Source organism: Vicugna pacos, chromosome 6 (genome assembly GCF_048564905.1).
Source record: "Vicugna pacos chromosome 6, VicPac4, whole genome shotgun sequence".
Classification (NCBI taxonomy): domain Eukaryota; kingdom Metazoa; phylum Chordata; class Mammalia; order Artiodactyla; family Camelidae; genus Vicugna; species Vicugna pacos.
The window spans coordinates 21,101,782-21,121,848 of NC_132992.1; the positions used below are offsets into that span (position 1 = coordinate 21,101,782).

The following is a 20,067-nucleotide window of genomic DNA, read 5'->3' on the forward strand; positions in this document are numbered from 1 at the left end:
GGCTGGGAGGAGGTGAGGGAAAGGGGAGTTATTAAATGAGTGCAGAATTTCAGATTTGCAAGATGAAAAGAATTCTGGAAGTTGATTTCAACAATGTGAATATACTTAACTTAACTGAACTGTCACTTAAAAACAGTAAAGATAGTAAACTTTACATGTATATTTTACCACAACTAAATTTTGTTCAATCTTTAAAGATAAACATTAACGAGTATTGGCAAGGGAGTAGAGAAACTGGATTTTTAATACATTGCTAGTGGGTATGTGAAAATGCTGCAGCCACTTTGGGAAACAGTTTGACAGTTCCTCAAAAAGTTAAACAGAGTTACCATATGACCCAGCAATTTCACTCCTAGGAATATACCCAAGAGAATGGAAAATGTTCATGCAAAATCTCACAAGTAAATGTTCATCGCACTATTCCTAATAGCAAAAGAATGAAAACAATGCAAATGTCCATCAACTAACAGATAAACAAAAATATTCACAGAATGGAATATTATTCAGCCATTAAAAGGAATGAAGTACCAATACATGCTACAACATAAATAAACCGTGAAAGCATGCTAAGTGAAAGAAGCCAGACAAATAAAGCCACATAATGTAGAATTCTATTTATATGAAATACCCAGAATAGGCAAATCTATTGAGACAGAAAGTAGATGAGTAGTGTCCAGGGCTAGGGGAGGGAGGAGTTGGGGTTGGTGGTAACTACTAATGGGTATGGGGTTTCTTTTTGGAGTGATGAAAATTTCTGGAATTGGATAGTGGCAATGGGTGCACAACTTTACGTGCATATACTAAAAAACAATCATATACTTTTAAATAGTAAATTTTATGTTATATGAATGATAGCTTAATAAAAAATGAATATATGCTTGATGACAGAAATCAGATATTTACATAGTCTCAAAAGTATATAGCAATTACAAAGAGAAAAAAAGTAAGTTTACATTGGAGAATCCTGGCAGGCACCACCTTAGTCAACTGATCAAAGGCAACATCACCAGCAAAATAAATCAACATCATGTACACCCTGATACAATGCACTGAGGGCACATTCATGTCTGTGGTATCCTTCCCCAAAATGCAAAACCTTAATCTAATCATGAGGAAATAGCAGACAAATGCAAATAGAGGGACATTATACAAAATAACCGTCCAGTACTCTTCAAAAGTGTCAAGGTCGTGAAAGGCTGAGAAGCTGTCTCCAGATCTACAGAGATATCGCAACTAAATGCACTGTGTGATCCTGGACTGGATGTTGGAACAGAAGAAGGACATTAGTGGAAAAACTGGCAAAATCCTAATAAATTCTGCACTTAAGTTAACAGCATTGTACCAAAATTAATTTCTTAGTTTGATAAACGTTCTATGGTTATGTATGATATTAACACAAGAGGAAGCTGAGTAAAAGACATAGGGAAATTGTACTATTTTTGCAATTTTTCTGTAAGCCTAAAATTTTCTCAAAATTAAAAAAAAATTAACTTAAGCACAGGGAACTATATTCAATATCTTGTAATAACCTTTTTTTTAACATTTTTATTGATTTATAATCATTTTACATTGTTGTGTCAAATTCCAGTGTGTAATTACCTTTAACGAAAAAGAAAATGAAAATGAATATATGTATGTATGTGCATGACTGGGACATTGTACTATACACTAGAAATTGACATATTGTAACTGACTGTACTTAAGTTTTAAAAAAATTAACTTACGAAATGCTTCATGAAGCTAAAATATTTAATAGACGCACTGAGAGAGAAAATTTAGCAAATTTCCTGGAAAAGAAAATAAGATTCTAGACTTACAGGCCAAGACACTTGTCTTCGATGTGACAAAAACCATCCTTCATTTGGGAAGAAACAAGCTTATAAACTAATACTGTTCCTAAAGCATGGTTCCACAAAGCCTTAGCCACTTTATCTCAAAAAGATAATTAACGAAAAGGAAGAAAACAAAAGAATGAAATGTTCTATGAAAAATGCTGAGCATTTCTGACTCTGTTTCACTATCTCATGTTCTAATTTCTGACCCTATTTTCCCTACATCAGACTAAAATCTGCTTTATATTAGCCTCACATACTCAGAATTTTAGTCTAAAAGGCCAAAGAGATAATCTAATCCAATGGTTCTCAAAGTGCAGTCCTGGAGCATATAGCATCAGTGTCTCTAGGAATCCATATTAGACATGCAAATTCTACACCCATCTCCAAAACTTGTGAATCAGAAACTCTGGTGGTAGAGCCTGCAATGGAGTTTCAACAAGCAAAAGTTTGAGAACCACTTATCTTATCCAATCCCCTCACTGTAGAGGTGATTTGCTTAAAGGTGTAAGGTTTCTTAGAAGTGGCGACACCTAAAACCTAGGCTTCCAACTCCCAGTCCAAGGCACTTATGACATACCCAACGCTGTCCCACCATAGATCCTAGCTCATAACAACATTGCCTTGATTATCCTATCTCCCTTTCCCTACTATTATTTTCTGCTCTAGTTCCATCAACTTTTCCTCATGTGGTATGGTTTTATCTTGTCCTGCATAAAATTTGTCATTTTAAATGAAGTACAAACACTCCTGGTAGGCAATAAAAGCCAAAAGAATTACATGTTTAATTCCTTAAAATGGTTTGAACTCTTAAATAGAACTTTTACTCCTGTATCTTCTCTCCTCCATCAATTGTCTCCTTTTTGTATTTAAAAGAAACATTATTCAGCACATCAATGCAATCAATTAATGATTTTCCTACCCTGCTATCAAGGGTCACTCAAATGCTGTATGTTCCACAAGCCAACTTATTCTGGTACTTTGTGCATAAGTAAGTAAAGATGAGCAAGACACCATAAAGTATGAGTAAACTCAAAAATAAATGCAATAGGCGGAGGGTATAGCTCAAGTGGTAGAGTATATGCTTAGCATGCATGAGGTCCTGGGTTCAATCCCCGGTATCTCCTCTAAAATTAAATAAATACTAACTACTAATTACTCCCCCCCCATAGAAATAAATAAATAAATAAATGCAATAAACTGAGAAGAAAAAGGGAAACAAAGGAAAGATTAAGTCAATCTTCTCCTTGACAAACCAAAACCAAGAGCAAAAGTAACCCAAGGAAGTTACCTGTTAAGCATTTAAAAAAGAAAATTTCAGTTAAACATAAATTAGATAAAACAATTTGCCCTAAAGAGACCATTGATAGCCTTAGCTTATCAGAACTTCAAATTTTATTTTTTAATTTATTTTATTTATTTTATGTGGGAAATCATTAGGTCTATTTACTTATTATTCGGTTTTTTTTGGTTTTTGGTTTTTTTTGGATGGAGATATTGGGGATTAAACCCAGGATCTAGTGCATGCTAATCATGCACTCTATCACTTAAGCTATACCCTATCCCAGCTTTTTTTATTTTGATGGGGTAGGCAATGTATTTATTTTTTTTTGGTGGAGGTACCTGAGATTGAACCCAGGACCCTGTGCATACTAGGCACGCACTCTACCGCTTGAGCTATATACACCCTCCTCAAGAACTTCAAATTTCAAAATATGACAATTTTGAATAAGCTAGTAATTAAATTCTTACCAGGCCTGATGTGGTGTCTTCATCACTGTCTCCATCCTGACTGCTTTCCGTGTCAGCACTGAGAATCACTGTATCCGAAGTGCTCTTGTTTTGCCGCTTGTTACTTTCAGTATGAACGTCTGAGGATGATTTTTGCAGCGTGGATTCTGCCTTGGAAGATGTGGCTTCCATCTTTGGAGTCAAAATCCCTCTGCAAGTTTCCTTTACTTCAGCCTTTTTACATTTCTTACATGCCACTTCATTGTTAGAATTCTTATCTAATAGGGATTCAGGGCACTTAAGCTGGTCTGGCTTGTAGTTACTGAGTGAAAAGGGGACAAGATACACCTGAGCTGTTTTTCCTAAGAATGTCTGTACTGGTCTCAAAGATGCATAGGCGACGTTTTGGTTTTCTTTATATTCATTCACCTATTCAGATCAATAAAGAATAAGAGAGCATTAAAATCCCAGGTCCTAAGCCATTTCTTGCATATCTGTGTAAATAAATCGAATTCCTATTTCATAATGACTACATAAATCCAAATGATAGCCTGTAAGGAAACTTTTTTCCCTCCAAAATCTAGATACCTAATTCATTAAACTGAATAGGATTATTTATTATACTGGGCACATTTCTTGCCCATTTGAGTCTGCCAGACCAATAATAATAATGACTACAATTTACAACTGAGGATAATGAATAACTGAAGTTGTTTCATGAGCGGGAAATTGACCAAAACTGCTGCAAAACCAAATGCTGATTTCCTGATCCCATTCTGACACTATTTCTGGGGTTACTGATAAGGTTCTTCCTCAACACTGAAGGCCTAGTTTCCATACAGGAAAACCAGGACAAGTATCCCCGCTTACCTTTGGAGCAACTCCAGGAAAAACCCGTTAAATTGAGAGATGCCCCAAGGAGCGAGAAATAAGTTTTGGAGTAAGGAGGTAGCGGGTGCCAAGTATTCCTGTCCTCCTTAGTCTGTGCCCGACAGATTCCCCACGGAGACTGTGGCAGGAGCACAACCGAAAGCGACAAGCCTTTTCTCACCTTCACCTGGAGTCGCTGTCTGGAGCCCACTTTCTCAGCCGCCACGCGCGACCCAGACATCTTCCCGCGGCTTAGCAGCTGGCGTCTTCCCGCCAAGATTACGGCGGGGAGGTGGAGATAGGCGGGGAAAGGCGGGGATGCGCGGGGATGGGAGGGGCCCGGGGCGGCGCAGGCGGGCTCTGATCTCAGTAGGGGGTGGGGGCGGACGGGGCGTTACGTTCGCATCTTAAGAAGGCAAGCTTGCCAGCCTCAACCCCAAAATCAAATTCTTTAGGGAAGCGAAGGGACCGAATCGACATTTTTACCTTGGATCCCGATGATTTTGATGCTGCTCCTGCCAGTATCTCACTTTGAAAAACACTTGCGCTGCTGCTAAGGAAAAACCACCTTGCCTAGCAATGTGAGCCTGGAAAAGATTGGGACGAACTTAGATGCCATGTAAGAGAGAAGAAATGAAATCGAAACCAATATACAGCTTTTACCTGCGCCCCTAGTTCCTTGTAACCCCCCGCCAGAAAATTACGCCCTATGACTATCGTATTATCTTCTTCCTAAGAATTTTTATTTTTTTTTCCTCAAGAGCTGGTAACAAGCTGGTTCAAATTTCACCCATCTGTTGTGCTCGCTGCGGCAGCACGTATACTCAAATTTCACCCACCTGTTAACTAACTAAACGGATTTAAATTTCGCCCACCAGTTAACTGAGATTCTAGTGATGACCTTACGAAGCCCAAAGGCTGGGGGAAAGTTCTGAATAATTTTTGTATGACAAAGCACCATAAATAGATTTCTCTCTCATAATTTTATCTCATATTAAGATTTTATCTGTAAGAGATAATATAGTCATAGCCATATTAAACCTTTTTTTCCCGTATCCTCTGGGAGTCTGTGAGCAGAAACAATTTCCTTCCCATCAGATTTACTCCCTCTGGATAGCAGTTGTGGAGCTGGTAACTTTATAATATGAATTTCTATTTGCTCTAATTTTACAGTCCTTTCTTCCTAGCTCAAAGCTGCTCCCCTGGTTGGTTACTTGGATCCTCCACTGTTTCTTGATTGAGACTTGCCCATTTTTATTTCTCCTCCCAGCCTATGACCAATTGGAGAACACAGGTGAAATAATTTGAGAACTTATTCTATTAAAAGCACCTTCAAGGCCCTTCAGGAACTTTCAGACTCTTCGATTCAAAAATTACTAATAAAATCAAACTTTTCATTGTGTCTGATATATACCATATTTCTGGACTTCAAGACTTTGCTCATGCTGGCCCTTCTCTCCCCACCACAGCGGTTATCAAATCCTTTCTTCTATGAATTTAGAAAAAGTTGAACTGACTTCCAATTAGCCTAAGTTTCTTACACAAGCCACCTCGTAAATTGGGATTGACTCTGTTATGATTCTATAAAACTTTGTAGACTTGCTAAATAAAATTCTAGTTTCTGGAGAACACGAGCCTTTCAACAATATTCCATTCTCCTTAGAGCTAAGCACAGTAAACACATTAAGTGCTTAATAATTATTTACTGACTTTTATATACAAACATTCCTGCTGGGAATGTTTTAATAGGCAGTCTCCAGAAACGGAAAGAACTAGAAAGCCTAAAAGAGGGTTAGGATTTCACGTGCTGTTCTAAATCAATTAGGGGATTTTTTTTTTCTTGCCACTGGCCTAAATTACCACCACTTAACTTCACCTGACAAAAAAAATCCTGCATTACAACCCACTTAGTCTCATCAGCTAAGCTAATCAGGTGCTACTCGCAGGATTTCTACTGACTAAATTCTAATTCTGAGTTTTCAACAGTCTGGACAAACTGCCCTTTACTCTCTCCTCGACTTCTTATTTGTCACTATCCCATTTTCCTAGGCTTCAAACCAATTTAACGAGCGAAACCTTTAAACCAGACCTTCCTCACCGCAGGGTCTCAACAGCAAAGCCGGGTGGGAGCAATTTCCCGCCAGAAGGCGCGTCCAAATACTGCGAGATTGAGGACATAGGGTAGCCTAAGAGCATGCGCAGACTCGACGTTCTCGCGGTAGACGCCCAGACGTCCTCCACAATCCCACAATCCTCTGGGCGTTTATTTCCGGTTTTTCTAGCTCGGCCGTAAGTGGTGTTTCTATTAGTCGCGCAGTGGTGACCAGCGGCCCTCGGTGAAGAGTTTTTTCTGTTCGTTGACATTGTTGCTGTTCACTGTTTGGAATTAGTCAAGTTTCGGGAGTCACCACCACTGCCATCAACATGTCGGTCCCAAGCGCCCTCATGAAACAACCGCCCATTCAGTCTACGGCTGGGGCCGTCCCGGTTCGCAATGAGAAAGGTACAGTGCTGAGCCCTCTTCCAGACGGATCTTATCCTCTTCCTTCCCCGGTATACCCTAAACCTCCCCCCACGCCGACCACCCTAACCCCACCGACCCTTAAGACCCAGCCCTCTGTTTATTCGACGTTCCCCATCAAACTCGCACCCAGTCGCGTTGCCTAGGGGGAGAAAAACCCCACTTCCATCTTATTCCTGGAGCATGTCTGCTGTCTGCTACAACAAGCACCCTCTTGCCTTGGCCTCCACCTTCGTTAGACTGATAGATACATAGTGAATGCCTGCTGTTGGCAGGGCGTTGTGCGAGATACGATCCCTCTTTGGTTATCCATGGCAGTCTGTTTATGATAACTCTTACTATAATTATTTACGTATCTGGCTCCCTCTACTTCATCATAAGCTCATAACTTCCTTGAGGCAGGAACCTTGTCTTACTAAATCTTTATGCCTTTCAACCAACGCAGTAACTGTGTTTGTTAAATTGAATACAAAGTGGTGTAAGACAGTGCTACTAGTTTTAAGGAACTCATAATCTAGTAGATGTGAGACAAACCAAAAAAAAAAAGCGTATTCTAAGAAAGTGTATAGTCTTTCACACCTGTAGTACCTGTCACATAGGTGATATAAAACAAGTGCTTTGGAGGGCAGAGAAGGAATAATATCTTCAGATTGGGTTAATGAGGGAAAGCTTCCTGAATAAGTTGCATTTAAGCTGGTCTTTAAAGGATAATTAGGATTCCGATGAGTGCAGATGGATGAAGGAACATTGTACATGTTTGGGGGTGAGGAGAGGTCAGACTAAAGTCAATTTTTTCAGTAAAGAATTTGGAAAACAATATCCATTTTTTAATTTTTTGTTTTTAAAATACCTATCCTTGTACAACTTGCCTTTTTTTTTTAACTCAAGGCTTTTGAGAAGTATCCTTTGGATACATGAAGATCTGATTCATTCATTTTAACTGCTTATGAGTTCCATTGTATAATTAAATCACAGTTTATTCCCTGCTGAGGAACAGTTAGTTGTTTTCTTTTCTCTCCTGTTACAAACAGTGCTGTAATTGTCATTCTTAAAGGTGTCTCTTTAGTGCATTTGTGTAATAATTTCCCTAGAAATTCATCATCAACTTAACTACCTATTACCATTTGCTCTTAACAGTGGATTCTAAGAGCATTTTTATTTCCCCATATCTTCACACACTTGATTTTAGGAGATTTTTTAAATTTTGCCCAATGTAATTTTACATCCATTAGATGTGATATCTCATTATTTTAATTTTTATTTCCCTGATTACTAGTGACACTGGCATCTTGTTCGTATGTTAATCGAAATTGTAGGTTTTCTCTTCTGTAAGTTACCTGTTTCTGTCATTTACCCATTTTCTATTTGATTTGTTTTTATACATCCCAAATCTAATATTTATTTCCCAGGGTTTTTTGGCTTGTCTTAATTATGGAGTCTTCTGTTACACAGGCATTTTTAGTTTTAGTGTTGACACATTAATCATTTTTATCTTTTATGAGTTGTGGTGTTTTGTATACTGTTTAAGAAATCCTTCCCCACACTGAAACCATAGTTATTCAAATTACAAAGATTTTCTATCATCTAGGTGTTTGCATATGCTGAATAGGATTGAATGCACAATTGTGCAAGACAGACTCTTAAGTTAAGGAGCTACAAACCAATACGGATGTAGATGTTGAAAATGTTTTTCATACTTGAGTCTTTAACCCATCTGAATTCTGTGTGTGTGTGTGTGTGTGTGTGTGTGTGTGTGTGTGTGTGGTGTCAGCGATCTAATTTTACCATTTATCTTATGGTTAGCCAATTATCCCTACTACTCCGTTGTTTGACTAGCTCATCCACTGTCCAGTGCTTTTTAATGTCACTTCTGTAATATACCAAGTTCAAATAGGTTTGTTTCTCTGCACTCTGTGTTTACTTGATCTCTGTGTATCCCTGAATCAAAGAGATATTTTTTAGTTACTATAAATTTAAATAAACCTTTTGATCTCATACAGAAAACCTCTCCCACCTCATCTTAATTGTCTTTTTTTTTTTCATTAAGACTTTAGAGCAGTTTTAGGTTTACAGCAAAATTGAGGGGAAGGTACAGAGATTCCCCATATACCTCCTACCTTTACACATGCATAGCCTCCCCATTATCAACATCTCCCACCAAAGTGATATATTTGTTATGATTGGTGAACCTACATTGACACTTCTTTATCACCCAAAGTTTACATTAAGGTTCACTCTTGGTGTTGTATACTCTGGATTTGGACAAATATATAGTAGCATATATCCATCATTACAGTATCATACACAGTATTTTCACTAAGTAATATGCTTTTAAGCTTCCTCCATGTCTTTTCATGGCTTGATAGTTCATTTCTTTTTAGCACTGAGTAATATTCTGTTGTCTGGGTGCACTGCAGTTTATCCATTCACCTCGTGAAGGACATCTTGGTTGCTTCCAAGTTTTAGCAGTTATGAATAAAGCTGCAGTAAATATCACTGTGCAGGTTAACGTGTGGACAAAAGTTTTTGCCTCCTGTGGGGAAATACCAATGAGAGGGATTGCTAGATTATATGGTAAGAGTATGGTTAGTTTTGTAAGAAAGCACCAAACTATCTTCCAAAGTGGCCGTGCCATTTTACATTCCCACTAGCAGTGAGTTAGTTCCTGTTGCTCCGCATCCTCACCAGCATTTGGAATTATCAGACCTCTAGACTTTGGCCATTCTAATATGTGTGTAGTGGTGTCTCATTGTTTTAATTTGCACTTGCCTGATGGCATATAATGTGGAGCATCTTTTCACATGCTTATTTACCATCTGTATGTCTTTGGTGAGGTGTCTGTTAAGGTCTTTGGCCTCACCTTGTTCTTCAGAATTTTCTTGGCTCTTTTTGGCCCCCTGTTCTTCCATATGATTTTAGAATCAGCCTGTGGATAGCTTTTAATGGAATTGTATTGAAATTATAGATCCTGCATTTATTAACTTGGGCATGGTTGCCATCGTCTCATCCTTGAACATGATGTATCTCAACATTTATTTTGATCTTTTATATCTTTCAATACAATTATATATTTTTCTTCCTAAAGGTCTTGTACATCTTGTGTTGAATTTATTCCTTGGTGTCCTATAGATTAGTTGTGATTGTAAATAGTATTTGGTTGGGGGAGGTAATTAGGTTTATTTCATTTTTTAATGGAGGTACTGGAGATTGAACCCAGGACCTCTTGCATGCCAAGCAGGCACTCTTCCACTGAGCTATACCCTCTCCCCGTAAATGGTATTTTTAAACTGTATTTTCTAATTATATGTAGTCCAGTGTACAGTTACAGTTGTTTTTATCCAGCATTATTCCTGAATTTTTTTTAGCTTGTCTGTTGATTATCTTATATTTTCTACACAGATAATCATATAGTCTGGAAATTATGGCAGTTCTTTCCTTTTCAGTCCTTACCTTTTATCTCTTTTTCTTATTGTACTAATTAAAACCATAATATAATGTTGATTAGAGGGTATGATAGGGACAGCATAACAATGCCCACTGTTCTTTAAAGTAATGCTTCTAATATTTTATCATTAAGTATAATGTTTGCTTATCTATTTTTAAGTGATGTGACTTTAAGTATATAAACTTTAAATAGTACATTACTTTTTCCCTGTTAATTTTCTAAGGTTAAGCCATCCTTGTAGTCCTGGGCTACATCCTATTATGTCACTATAGCTTAGGGGGTTCTTTATTGGTTTTTACATTGCCTGAATACATTTACTGTTATGTTATGTAATATTTTTGTATCTATGTTCATAAGTGAAGTCCACCTAAAGCTTTCCCTTGACCTGTCTAGTTTGGTTATCAGGCTTATATTCATCATATACAATATGTTGGTTACTTTTCACTATTTTTCTACTCATTGAAATTGTGGGTATTTGTAAGAGACAGATAATCTATGCTTGTAGGTTTGATAAGCACATAAGCTAAAAGAGAAGAAGGAAGAAATAAAAATTAGAAGATTGAGTTATTTGGTCATATATTATAAAGACTGCCATGGAAAAGTCCAAAGGAACTGAAAGAATAGCTGATCAGTATTTTAATTTTATATTCCCACTGAAGTCGCCCTTACTGTGTGCTGGGCACTGTTACAAATAATTTGCTTTAGCCTTTAGTTGAGGTGAAATAGCATGACGTTGTGATGGAGGTAGTTTCCCTCTTCGGGGGAACCTTTTCTCTTGTTTAACTGTCCACCTTCCTCCACTTCATTGTACCCTAGTTAGGCCTCATTAGTGTTGGTATTCACAAGATGCCTTCTCGTGACTTGGCCTTTGTAGGAAAACACCATTATATGAATAGATGATTGGGTAGCAGCTCATCTTCTCCTGCTTGGACTCTTGTTTACCAGAAATACAGGGCTCTGTCTGCAAAGGCCAAGGGTTGAAGGACATTGGGAAAGAGACTACTGAAACATAATAAGTTATCTTTCTCACCCAGGCGAGATTTCGATGGAAAAAGTGAAGGTAAAACGTTATGTATCGGGAAAGAGGCCAGACTATGCCCCAATGGAGTCCTCAGATGAGGAGGATGAAGAGTTTCAGTTCATTAAGAAAGCCAAGGAACAAGAAGCAGAGCCTGAGGAACAGGAGGAGGATTCATCTAGCGACCCTCGGCTGCGGCGTTTGCAGAACCGTATCAGTGAAGATGTGGAAGAGAGGTAGTGACTAGAGTTATGTTTCCCTGGACCTGAACCCCTAAGGTTAATTAATAGGAACAACAATAAAGCTAATATTTGAATAATATTTACTATGTGCCAGGTATTATTCCAGGCATATTACATTTACTAAATCTTGTAATCCACATAATAAACTTATGAGGTAGGTACTGTTACCCCATTTTACAAGTGAAGAAACTGAGGCACAGCAGGGTTACGAAGATAACTCAGTAAGGGAATAGAAAACACAGGCCATTGGTTGGTTTATTGAGGAGTCTTTTTAGCACAAAGATGTCTCATAAAATTTGAGAAATTGATTTTATCCATTTACTTATCCTGAAGGCTAAACGAGGAGAAATGACACTGATGAAGTAGGAAAAAAGGACTGATGAATGGTCTCATGTTGGAAAGGGAGCCTCCCAGTAAGGGACTTTGTATGTTGCGTATTGATGGAGACATTACCCTGCAGAGAAAGTCATAGGTCCTGAACTTTCACAGTTCATATTGTCTCAGGAATTTTTTCACAGATCCTCTAGGCCCAAACAGTTGTGTTTCTTTTATTAAGTAGTTAGATCCAAATGATTTAATAAATAGTTATGTCGTAACAACATAGCCATTTGAAATATATAATGCACATAAAAGAAAAAACATTTTTATTTCATTCTTACATAACCACAGTTACTTACTAGTGGGGTTTATGTGCCTCATGGGTTCTGACAACTTCTCAAACCTTAGGGACAGATTGGCACTGTCACTCTCATTTCCTGTTCCATATTGACTGTTATGCAGTACTTACTTTTTATCACAGCAGCCCAAGATATGATACCATTGAAAGGAAACGTAGTGTGATCTAATGTTGAAACTACCTCACACTGTAAAATATATCCCAGTGCACCCATATGAGTTTGTTGCAGTGCCCAGGATGCCTTAGCATACTTTTAATGCTTTAGTTCCAACTTGACTATCTTCTCTGATACTTTGAGTTAATTTTTTTAATCTGCCCCTCAGTTTCCTCATCTCAAGACTTCAGAATTAATAAGAGCAAACATAGTGTCCAGGTGCTCTGTGACTAAGGAAATGTGGTTGATGCCCTTCTTTTTTGTGACATTGGTGTTATACTTGGAGACTCTGTTTTTCAGACTGGCTCGACATCGGAAAATAGTGGAACCTGAAGTGGTAGGAGAAAGTGACTCCGAAGTAGAAGGGGATGCTTGGCGCATGGAACGAGAAGATAGCAGTGAAGAAGAAGAGGAAGAGATTGATGATGAGGTATAGGAAAGAAAAGGAGGGGGAGGGTATAGCTCAAGTGGTAGAGCACATGCTTAGCATATAGAAGGTCCTGGGTTCAATCCCCAATCTTTCCTCTGAAAATAAGTAAATAAGTAAACCTAACTCCCTCCTCCTCCCCCCAAAAAAATTTAAAAACGAAAAGAAGAAAGGGAAGTCCTTTCTGGGTAGGAGAAAAACTTAGGGCCTGGTGCTCATTTGTGGAGGCCTTAAAGGCACAAGATACCTGCTTTTGGCAGAAATCTGATCTAATGTTACCTATTTGTTGGGGATAAGATTGAAAGTAGAATGGTACTAAGTTTCATTTGCTCATATCAGAATTTGTTAAGCTTGATGAGATAAAAATAAAAAGCCATCTTAAGGCACAGACCATTTGGCTGACTGACTTGGACGTATAACTTGAAGGAAATAGAACGGCGCCGTGGCATGATGCGTCAGCGAGCACAGGAGAGAAAAAATGAAGAGATGGAAGTCATGGAGGTGGAAGACGAGGGACGTTCTGGGGAGGAGTCAGAATCAGAGTCTGAGTATGAAGAGTACACAGACAGTGAAGATGAGATGGAGCCTCGCCTTAAGCCTGTCTTCATTCGGAAGTAAGTATCTCACAAGCCAGGCCTGAGTCCCGTCATTATTACCTTCCAAGCTGGAGATAGAAGCCACTTTTCTATCTTTTGCTCTTCTGAAACGTCAGCATTAAGTAAAAGTCTTCTGCTCAGTGCCCCAACTTGGTAGAATATTTATTTGCTCAGGCATATCTTGGTGTTAGCAGGGAGCCTGAGTTTATTTTCCCGTCTCCCTTTCCAGTTAAAGAAAACATACCTGCTGAGGTCTTAATATTATAAACACAAAATTAAGTTTGTAAAGCAAATTCCTGTTCCTTTCCTAATGGCTAGAAATCCTACTAGTCACAGTCCAGCAGGTTTCTTGCTATTCAGGCCGTTCTCAAAGATGAATGAAATTTTGATGCTCTGAAGACCAGGGCTGACTCCCATTTTTGGCTCTTTGGAAATAATAAAGCCAAAGATTGTTTGGCTTTGTCTGATTTGGTTGGGACTTGACTTAGGGGAGCCAAGAGCTGCACTCCAAGGGCTTCGGGTAGTTAACAGGACCTCTGTACTGCAGGAAGGACCGAGTAACAGTTCAAGAACGGGAGGCAGAAGCATTGAAACAGAAGGAGCTGGAGCAGGAGGCCAAACGCATGGCTGAGGAAAGGCGCAAGTACACGCTCAAGGTACTAGGGGTGGCTGTGAGGACTGAGCACAAGGAGTCGAGTGTTGAGGTCTGTCTGAGGAGAAATCCAACAGTTGAATTGTTCTCCCTGTCCAGATTGTGGAAGAGGAGACCAAGAAAGAGCTGGAGGAGAACAAGCGGTCCCTGGCTGCACTGGATGCGCTCAATACTGATGATGAAAATGATGAGGAGGAATATGAGGCATGGAAAGTTCGGGAGCTCAAGAGAATCAAGAGGGACAGAGAAGATCGTGAAGCGTGAGTAATAGGATGGGCCTGGAGTCTAATAGTGCCAGGGGGACAGGTTCCTAGTAGGGGAGCTCTGAGGCTCCATACCTACTGTGAGTTCTGTTCTAGCTTTCTTTCAGGTCCTTGCAACTGGGTGAGTTCCCCATAGTTGGAATGTGGTTTGTGACAGTAAAATGAGGGGAAAGAAACACATGTTGTCTGTGTTTCTCCATGACAGAGTGCCAGCTGACTCTTTGGTTTCCTGGTAGACACATATAAGTTACTCGCTGTAATCAGTTATTTATTGTTGTGTAACAACCCAACCCCAGATTAAGTGACTTGAGACGATTATTGCTCACAGTTTTGGAGGTTGGCTGTGTAGTTCCTCTGCTGTTTTCAGCTAGGTTCTCTTACGCAGTTGTGTCCAGCTGGAAGATTGACTGGGCTTCACTTATAAGTCTGGTAGTTGATGCTGACTGTCAGCGAGGGTGCCTCATTCTCCAGCTTCAGTAGGCTAGACTGGTTTCCTTACATAATGGTCTCAGGGCAGCATTCCAAGAAGACAAAGGTGGAAGCTGGCAAGATCTTTTGAGGCTCACATGTCATTTCTGCAGAGGGGCATGCATACTGTGAGGGGGAGAATTTGTGGCATTTAAATAATCTACCACAGTCACTATGTTAGAGCAGAATCATTGCTGAGCTGCATCACCCATTCCTAAAAATTACTAGGAATGAGGTGATATTCCCAGATTACAAAGGGAAACCCTCAATAGAAGACCGTGTCCTTAGTCTGCAGTTTTTAACCTTCAGTTTTTACCCTGGGCTTCGAGGAGTCCATGCACCCTTTAGCGTTGTATGAAAAATTTTGTGTATCTTTGCATTTTTTGAAGAAAAGGAATCTGTGACTCTCCACCCAAAAAAAGGTTACAGTCACTTCAGTCTAATTGATAATGGTGATCCTTGGTTTGTGACATGTAAGCACATTACTAAAGGAATACCAGTAAAGTCTTACACAGAGTTATTTTAAATTCTGTTTTTTGTTTTGTTTTGTTTTTTTAAAACTAAGAAGGCTTTTTAGAAAATGGGAATTAGGTAATGTTATAAAATCAAGCAGTATGTCTGAACCTCAAAAAGGCTAGAATCAACTTTTAGAAGTTTGCAACACGGTCTTGTGAGCATCATGACCTCTTCACTTTTTTATTTATTGAGCTCCTGACCTTTCCTAACAGGTAATGACTAGACTTGATGAAGATGAATAATGCTTGAAAGGAGGTGGGACTTTGTCAAATCAGATAATTGGGTCTTTCTGAAGCTGAAATGATCCTAATAAAGTTTTGTTCTCTGGACAGGCTTGAGAAGGAGAAAGCAGAAATTGAACGCATGCGAAACCTGACTGAGGAAGAAAGGCGAGCAGAGCTTCGGGCAAATGGCAAAGTCATTACCAACAAAGCTGTTAAGGGCAAATATAAGTTCTTACAGAAGTATTATCACCGGGGTGCCTTCTTCATGGTAAGAATTGAAAAGAGAAGGGGAAAATGGGGCAATAAGAATAACTCAGAAGCTTTGAATACTTTTTCTCCCTCAAGTATAAACTGGTCCTGAAATATTACTTCCACTTGCAGTGGTCAACTTTCTCATTTGCTTTTTGTCTCTGAAGAATATAAACCCAATAGAGAAAAGCATTTGCAGCAGGATTTTAGAAGTAGCAGCAAGTGTTCTCTTTTGGCTCCAGCTCTTGGAAGGAGGAAATGATGTAACAGAAGAATCGAGGAGCTGAAATAGAGTGACCCATCCTGATACTAGACTACTGAGTTCCCTCACATCACTGGGATATCATTATTCATGGCTAAATGAGAAATTTTGGTTATGAGAAAACCAAGCACTGCATAGAGGTTTACATTAACTCATATTTGGGTGACAGAAGTTTAATTGACTTCATTCTGAGCGGACAGAAATTGACCAGGTCTAACTGACCAAAAAAATGGTTAATTACCTAACCATTATGTGTAATGCCATCATGTTTGTTCCTCATATAAAGACCAGCATCAAAATAGCAGTCTATTAACCCTATGTAAAGTGAAAAGGACTTCTTCCAAAGTATTTGGATAATTCCTTAATAGAGAGATAGCAGGAAAGAGAATGAGAGAATTGACTGCATTTATTACTCTAATAGCATGTCGTTTGTTAAATTATTTCCTGATGTTAAAGGATTTTGTATCAAAAACCAGACTAGCCTTTTCAGATGCTTTGTAGCAAAACTTAAATATCCTGAACTGCAGCTAAATTCCTGCCTTTCACTGTAGATACCAGTAAAAATTTAAAACTTCAGTGGAGGATTCCCTACTCCCCTCCTTCCAAAATCAGTGTCTGTTTGCTCAGTGGAAAACGTTTGCTTATTATATGGTTTTCCAGCTCATGTAGTTTTCTAGATGGAGTCACTGGAGATTATAAATTTCTTGTACTACCTCAGAGTCATAAAATATCGCTTAAGCATTTCAGTTCATTGCTGACTAAGATACATAGGAATGGTTTATGTGCAAGTCTTTTGGTGTACGTACTCGTATCAACTCTTCTCCTCTGGACAAGAAGAGTGACATTGAAATGACTTCTGAGATTAAATAAGGTAGTCTCAGGCTCTAACAAGGAGAAAAGTTGATGTCAGGAAAACTATGTAATTGTCCTACCTTTCAACTGGGCCTTTCTGTAGCTGAAGGGAAAAGAGTACTCCAAACGTGTTTTTGGTTAAAGGACTCATCTCTTCCATGAAGCTTTCCTTAACCGAGATGGAACTATTTTAATTCCTTCAGCACATACATTTATCATCTATATCGTAACATAGTCTTAATGATATGTTTATTTGAAACTATTCTCTATAGTTATTTTATATAGTTCATCAAGTAAACCTTTTGAGCATTTACTGTGTAAAGGGTACTACTGTTTAACATGGCTAGAGGATACATAATCCTTGCCCTCAGAAGGTTTACAATTGAACAGTGGAGCTAAGGCAAATATATACTATAACATGAGGAATAGTGAAAGTACTAGGGGACTTCTGAAGAGAGAGGTGTTATGTTTGGTAGAAGATTGAAAAGGATGATGGGTCAAGGAGGTGACATTTAAGATATATAGACTTTCTGACATTCAGTGGTAGGAAGACATTCCAGGTAAAGGAACCAGAAGGAATGGAGGCAGAAATTATCAACTGTGAAGGCAAGGAGAGGTAGCTTAGGTCTGTATAGTATTTGGCCTTGACTACTACACAAAGGAATTGTGCTTATTTAATGAGAACCATTGAAAGTTTTTGAGCAGGATAGACATGTAAGGAGAGTTGTTTTAGAAACATAAATCCAGTGGAATGTGTAAGATTGATTACAGGGAAAAACTATGATAACTGAGGTAATGAGAATCTAAGTAATTGACAGAATGTTGGTCCCATTAATAGAAGAGTCAGGAAGAGGCTGATTTGGAAAGGTTAGGGAAATAATTTTCACTTTAGATGTGAGTTTGAAATCCCAACAGAATATCCAAGCTAATACATCTATCAGGCAGTAGAAGAATCAGGTTTGGAGGTTTGGGAGGCTTGTACGATGTTGAAGTCATGGGAGTGAATGAACATATTGAGTGCAGAGGGAAACATAGCCAACCTCCAGGAAATGTCTACACTTAGGCAGGAAAAAGACAAAGGAAAAAAGGAGTATCATTTCCTCAGTTAGATGTAAGCTCTTGGTTCCATACCCTCTGCTTTCTTTGTATCCCTTGTTGTAGAGTTTAATAAATTTGTAGTTTGAATATATGAGAATAAAACCACAAGATTAATAAGACTCTTTTCTACAGGATGAGGATGAAGAAGTATACAAGAGAGATTTCAGCGCACCTACCCTGGAGGATCATTTCAACAAAACCATTCTTCCCAAAGTCATGCAGGTATAGGGTACCTTAATGTCATGAGAAAAGTAATGTATTGAGGGCAGGGAGACATGTTTGGTGGTATAACTCATCATTTGTCCTTCCCACAGGTCAAGAACTTTGGACGCTCTGGTCGTACCAAATACACCCACCTTGTGGATCAAGACACCACCTCCTTCGACTCAGCATGGGGCCAAGAGAGTGCCCAGAACACAAAGTTCTTTAAACAGAAGGCAGCTGGGGTACGAGATGTATTTGAACGGCCATCTGCCAAGAAGCGGAAAACTACTTAAGAGTTCAACTATTTATTCTTCCAACTGTGGGACACAAGGGAATCTCAGCATCTGGTCCTTCATTTGCTTTTACTATTATTTACATGGCCTCTGCTGGACCTACTTGTGAGACTGGGCAAACCCAGTCTTTGAAGGTGCTTTGTGAGGTTTGGACTCACGCTGAGAAACCCACAGAAAAGCAGTCAGGGTAGGATTAAAGGATCCCCACTTAGAACTATTTCTGAGAAATCTTCAACTTCATCACTGCTCTGGCTTCCCATATTCACTTGGGACTGTTCCAAGTTTCTTTTTCCAGCTCTTAGCTTGGGTTAGAAACATGGGCATGTAAGTGGACAATGTGTTACTTCTACCTTACAGGAAATCTAAGCTCTTTGAGACCTGTTTTGCATTTTGGGGGTAAATTTTTCTAGGTGAACATACTTTTTGATTCATTTATGTGTGTCAAGAAATAAGACTCATACACCAAGAGCTTTTTTTAGCATACTGGAAATAAAATGTACAGCCTGACAAGTACCCATTAACCAAAATAAAAGATAGCAGAGAATTGTCTGGCAAAAGATGTTTCACATTTTGATCATCCCCTTTGATCTCAAACACAGCTACACAGACTCTTAATATAAATGGCACCCAGATTTATTCCATGAGCAAATACATGTCCTTGCTCTCTAAACTATAGCTGTATATAAAACAAAACTGGACCCATGAGATGAGTTCAAGTACCTACAGTATCTTCTCCTTGCCCAGTTCATATATAAAGGGCACAGTGCTCTCAAGAGTTTTAATGTAATGATTTCATGCTAGATGTCACTAGTAGAGTTACAGTTTTTCCACTTAACATTTACTACATAACTACCATGCAAGTGGCAGAGCCTAGGAGTCCTAGGGGTTACAAGGAACGACATTTAGTCAGTGGGAAGGCTGCTTCTCAATTGCATAAAAGAGGACAAGGTCCTTTCACATCCTTTAAACGCCCCACTGGGAGAATCACTCATAAATCCTTAAATGTCCTAGAATAAAAATACAAGTGCAAATAATTATTATGAGGTAATAAACACAAAGATGAATATAAGTCACTGTTGTATGTGCCAGAGGGGGATACAATTTAAAAATTATCCTAGAGCTTGCCAAAATGAGAATAAGACCTTGAAATTCTTTTTGGAAAGTGTAGTGCCATTTGAGTGTCTGCTCTGAGGCAAGTACTAGGCCAAGCGTTTTACATTCACTTGCTCATCAATTCTTAAAACAACCTATCAGATAAGTATCATTTTACAGTTGAGGAAACAAGCTCAGAAAGGGTGACTTGGCCAAAGTTGATCAACTTTTAAGGTAAAATGGTATTCTCTCTAGGATAGGAAATGAAATCTAAGGCTTAAGTGTTGTGGTTCAGAATTAAAATATTGAATCAATTAAAGTAAAAGTCTTTCATAAATTCTGTGTAAGGGCTAACTTTTGATAACTTCTGTACTTAACATAT

The 20,067-nt window shown here is 38.7% G+C and overlaps 2 protein-coding genes across 6 annotated transcripts in view; one reads left to right on the forward strand and one right to left on the reverse strand.

Annotated features, from left to right (window-relative positions):
- WDR76 (WD repeat domain 76) overlaps positions 1-6,693 on the reverse strand; it is a 49,246-nt gene extending 42,553 nt beyond the window's left edge. For 2 of the 5 annotated variants that reach the window (XM_006201783.4, XM_031672841.2), the window contains exons 1-2: positions 4,615-4,729; positions 3,585-3,992 (exon numbers count right to left, since the gene is read on the reverse strand). In XM_006201783.4, the coding sequence (XP_006201845.2) occupies positions 3,585-3,992; positions 4,615-4,674 (468 nt within the window). In that variant the 5' untranslated portion in view covers positions 4,675-4,729. Of the gene's footprint in view, positions 1-3,584; positions 3,993-4,614; positions 4,730-4,919; positions 5,021-6,522 lie in introns of those variants that run through there. The other 3 variants (XM_072962569.1, XM_031672842.2, XM_031672843.2) reach the window with 3 other exon arrangements.
- MFAP1 (microfibril associated protein 1) lies at positions 6,685-19,137 on the forward strand. Its single transcript, XM_006201722.4, has 9 exons — positions 6,685-6,936; positions 11,434-11,653; positions 12,790-12,919; positions 13,343-13,530; positions 14,060-14,168; positions 14,264-14,424; positions 15,744-15,903; positions 18,229-18,318; positions 18,411-19,137. The coding sequence occupies exons 1-9, from the start codon at positions 6,858-6,860 to the stop codon at positions 18,591-18,593; spliced, it is 1,320 nt and encodes a 439-aa protein (XP_006201784.1). The 5' UTR covers positions 6,685-6,857; the 3' UTR covers positions 18,594-19,137.
- Positions 19,138-20,067: the final 930 nt, after the last annotated feature.

Coding starts and splice junctions, on each gene's coding strand:
- MFAP1 (XM_006201722.4), top strand. CDS start 6,858: ATGTCGGTCCCAAGCGCCCTCATGAAACAACCGCCCATTCAGTCTACG. Junction 14,425..15,743: donor GACAGAGAAGATCGTGAAGC/GTGAGTAATAGG, acceptor TTCTCTGGACAG/GCTTGAGAAGGAGAAAGCAG. Junction 18,319..18,410: donor TTCTTCCCAAAGTCATGCAG/GTATAGGGTACC, acceptor TCCTTCCCACAG/GTCAAGAACTTTGGACGCTC.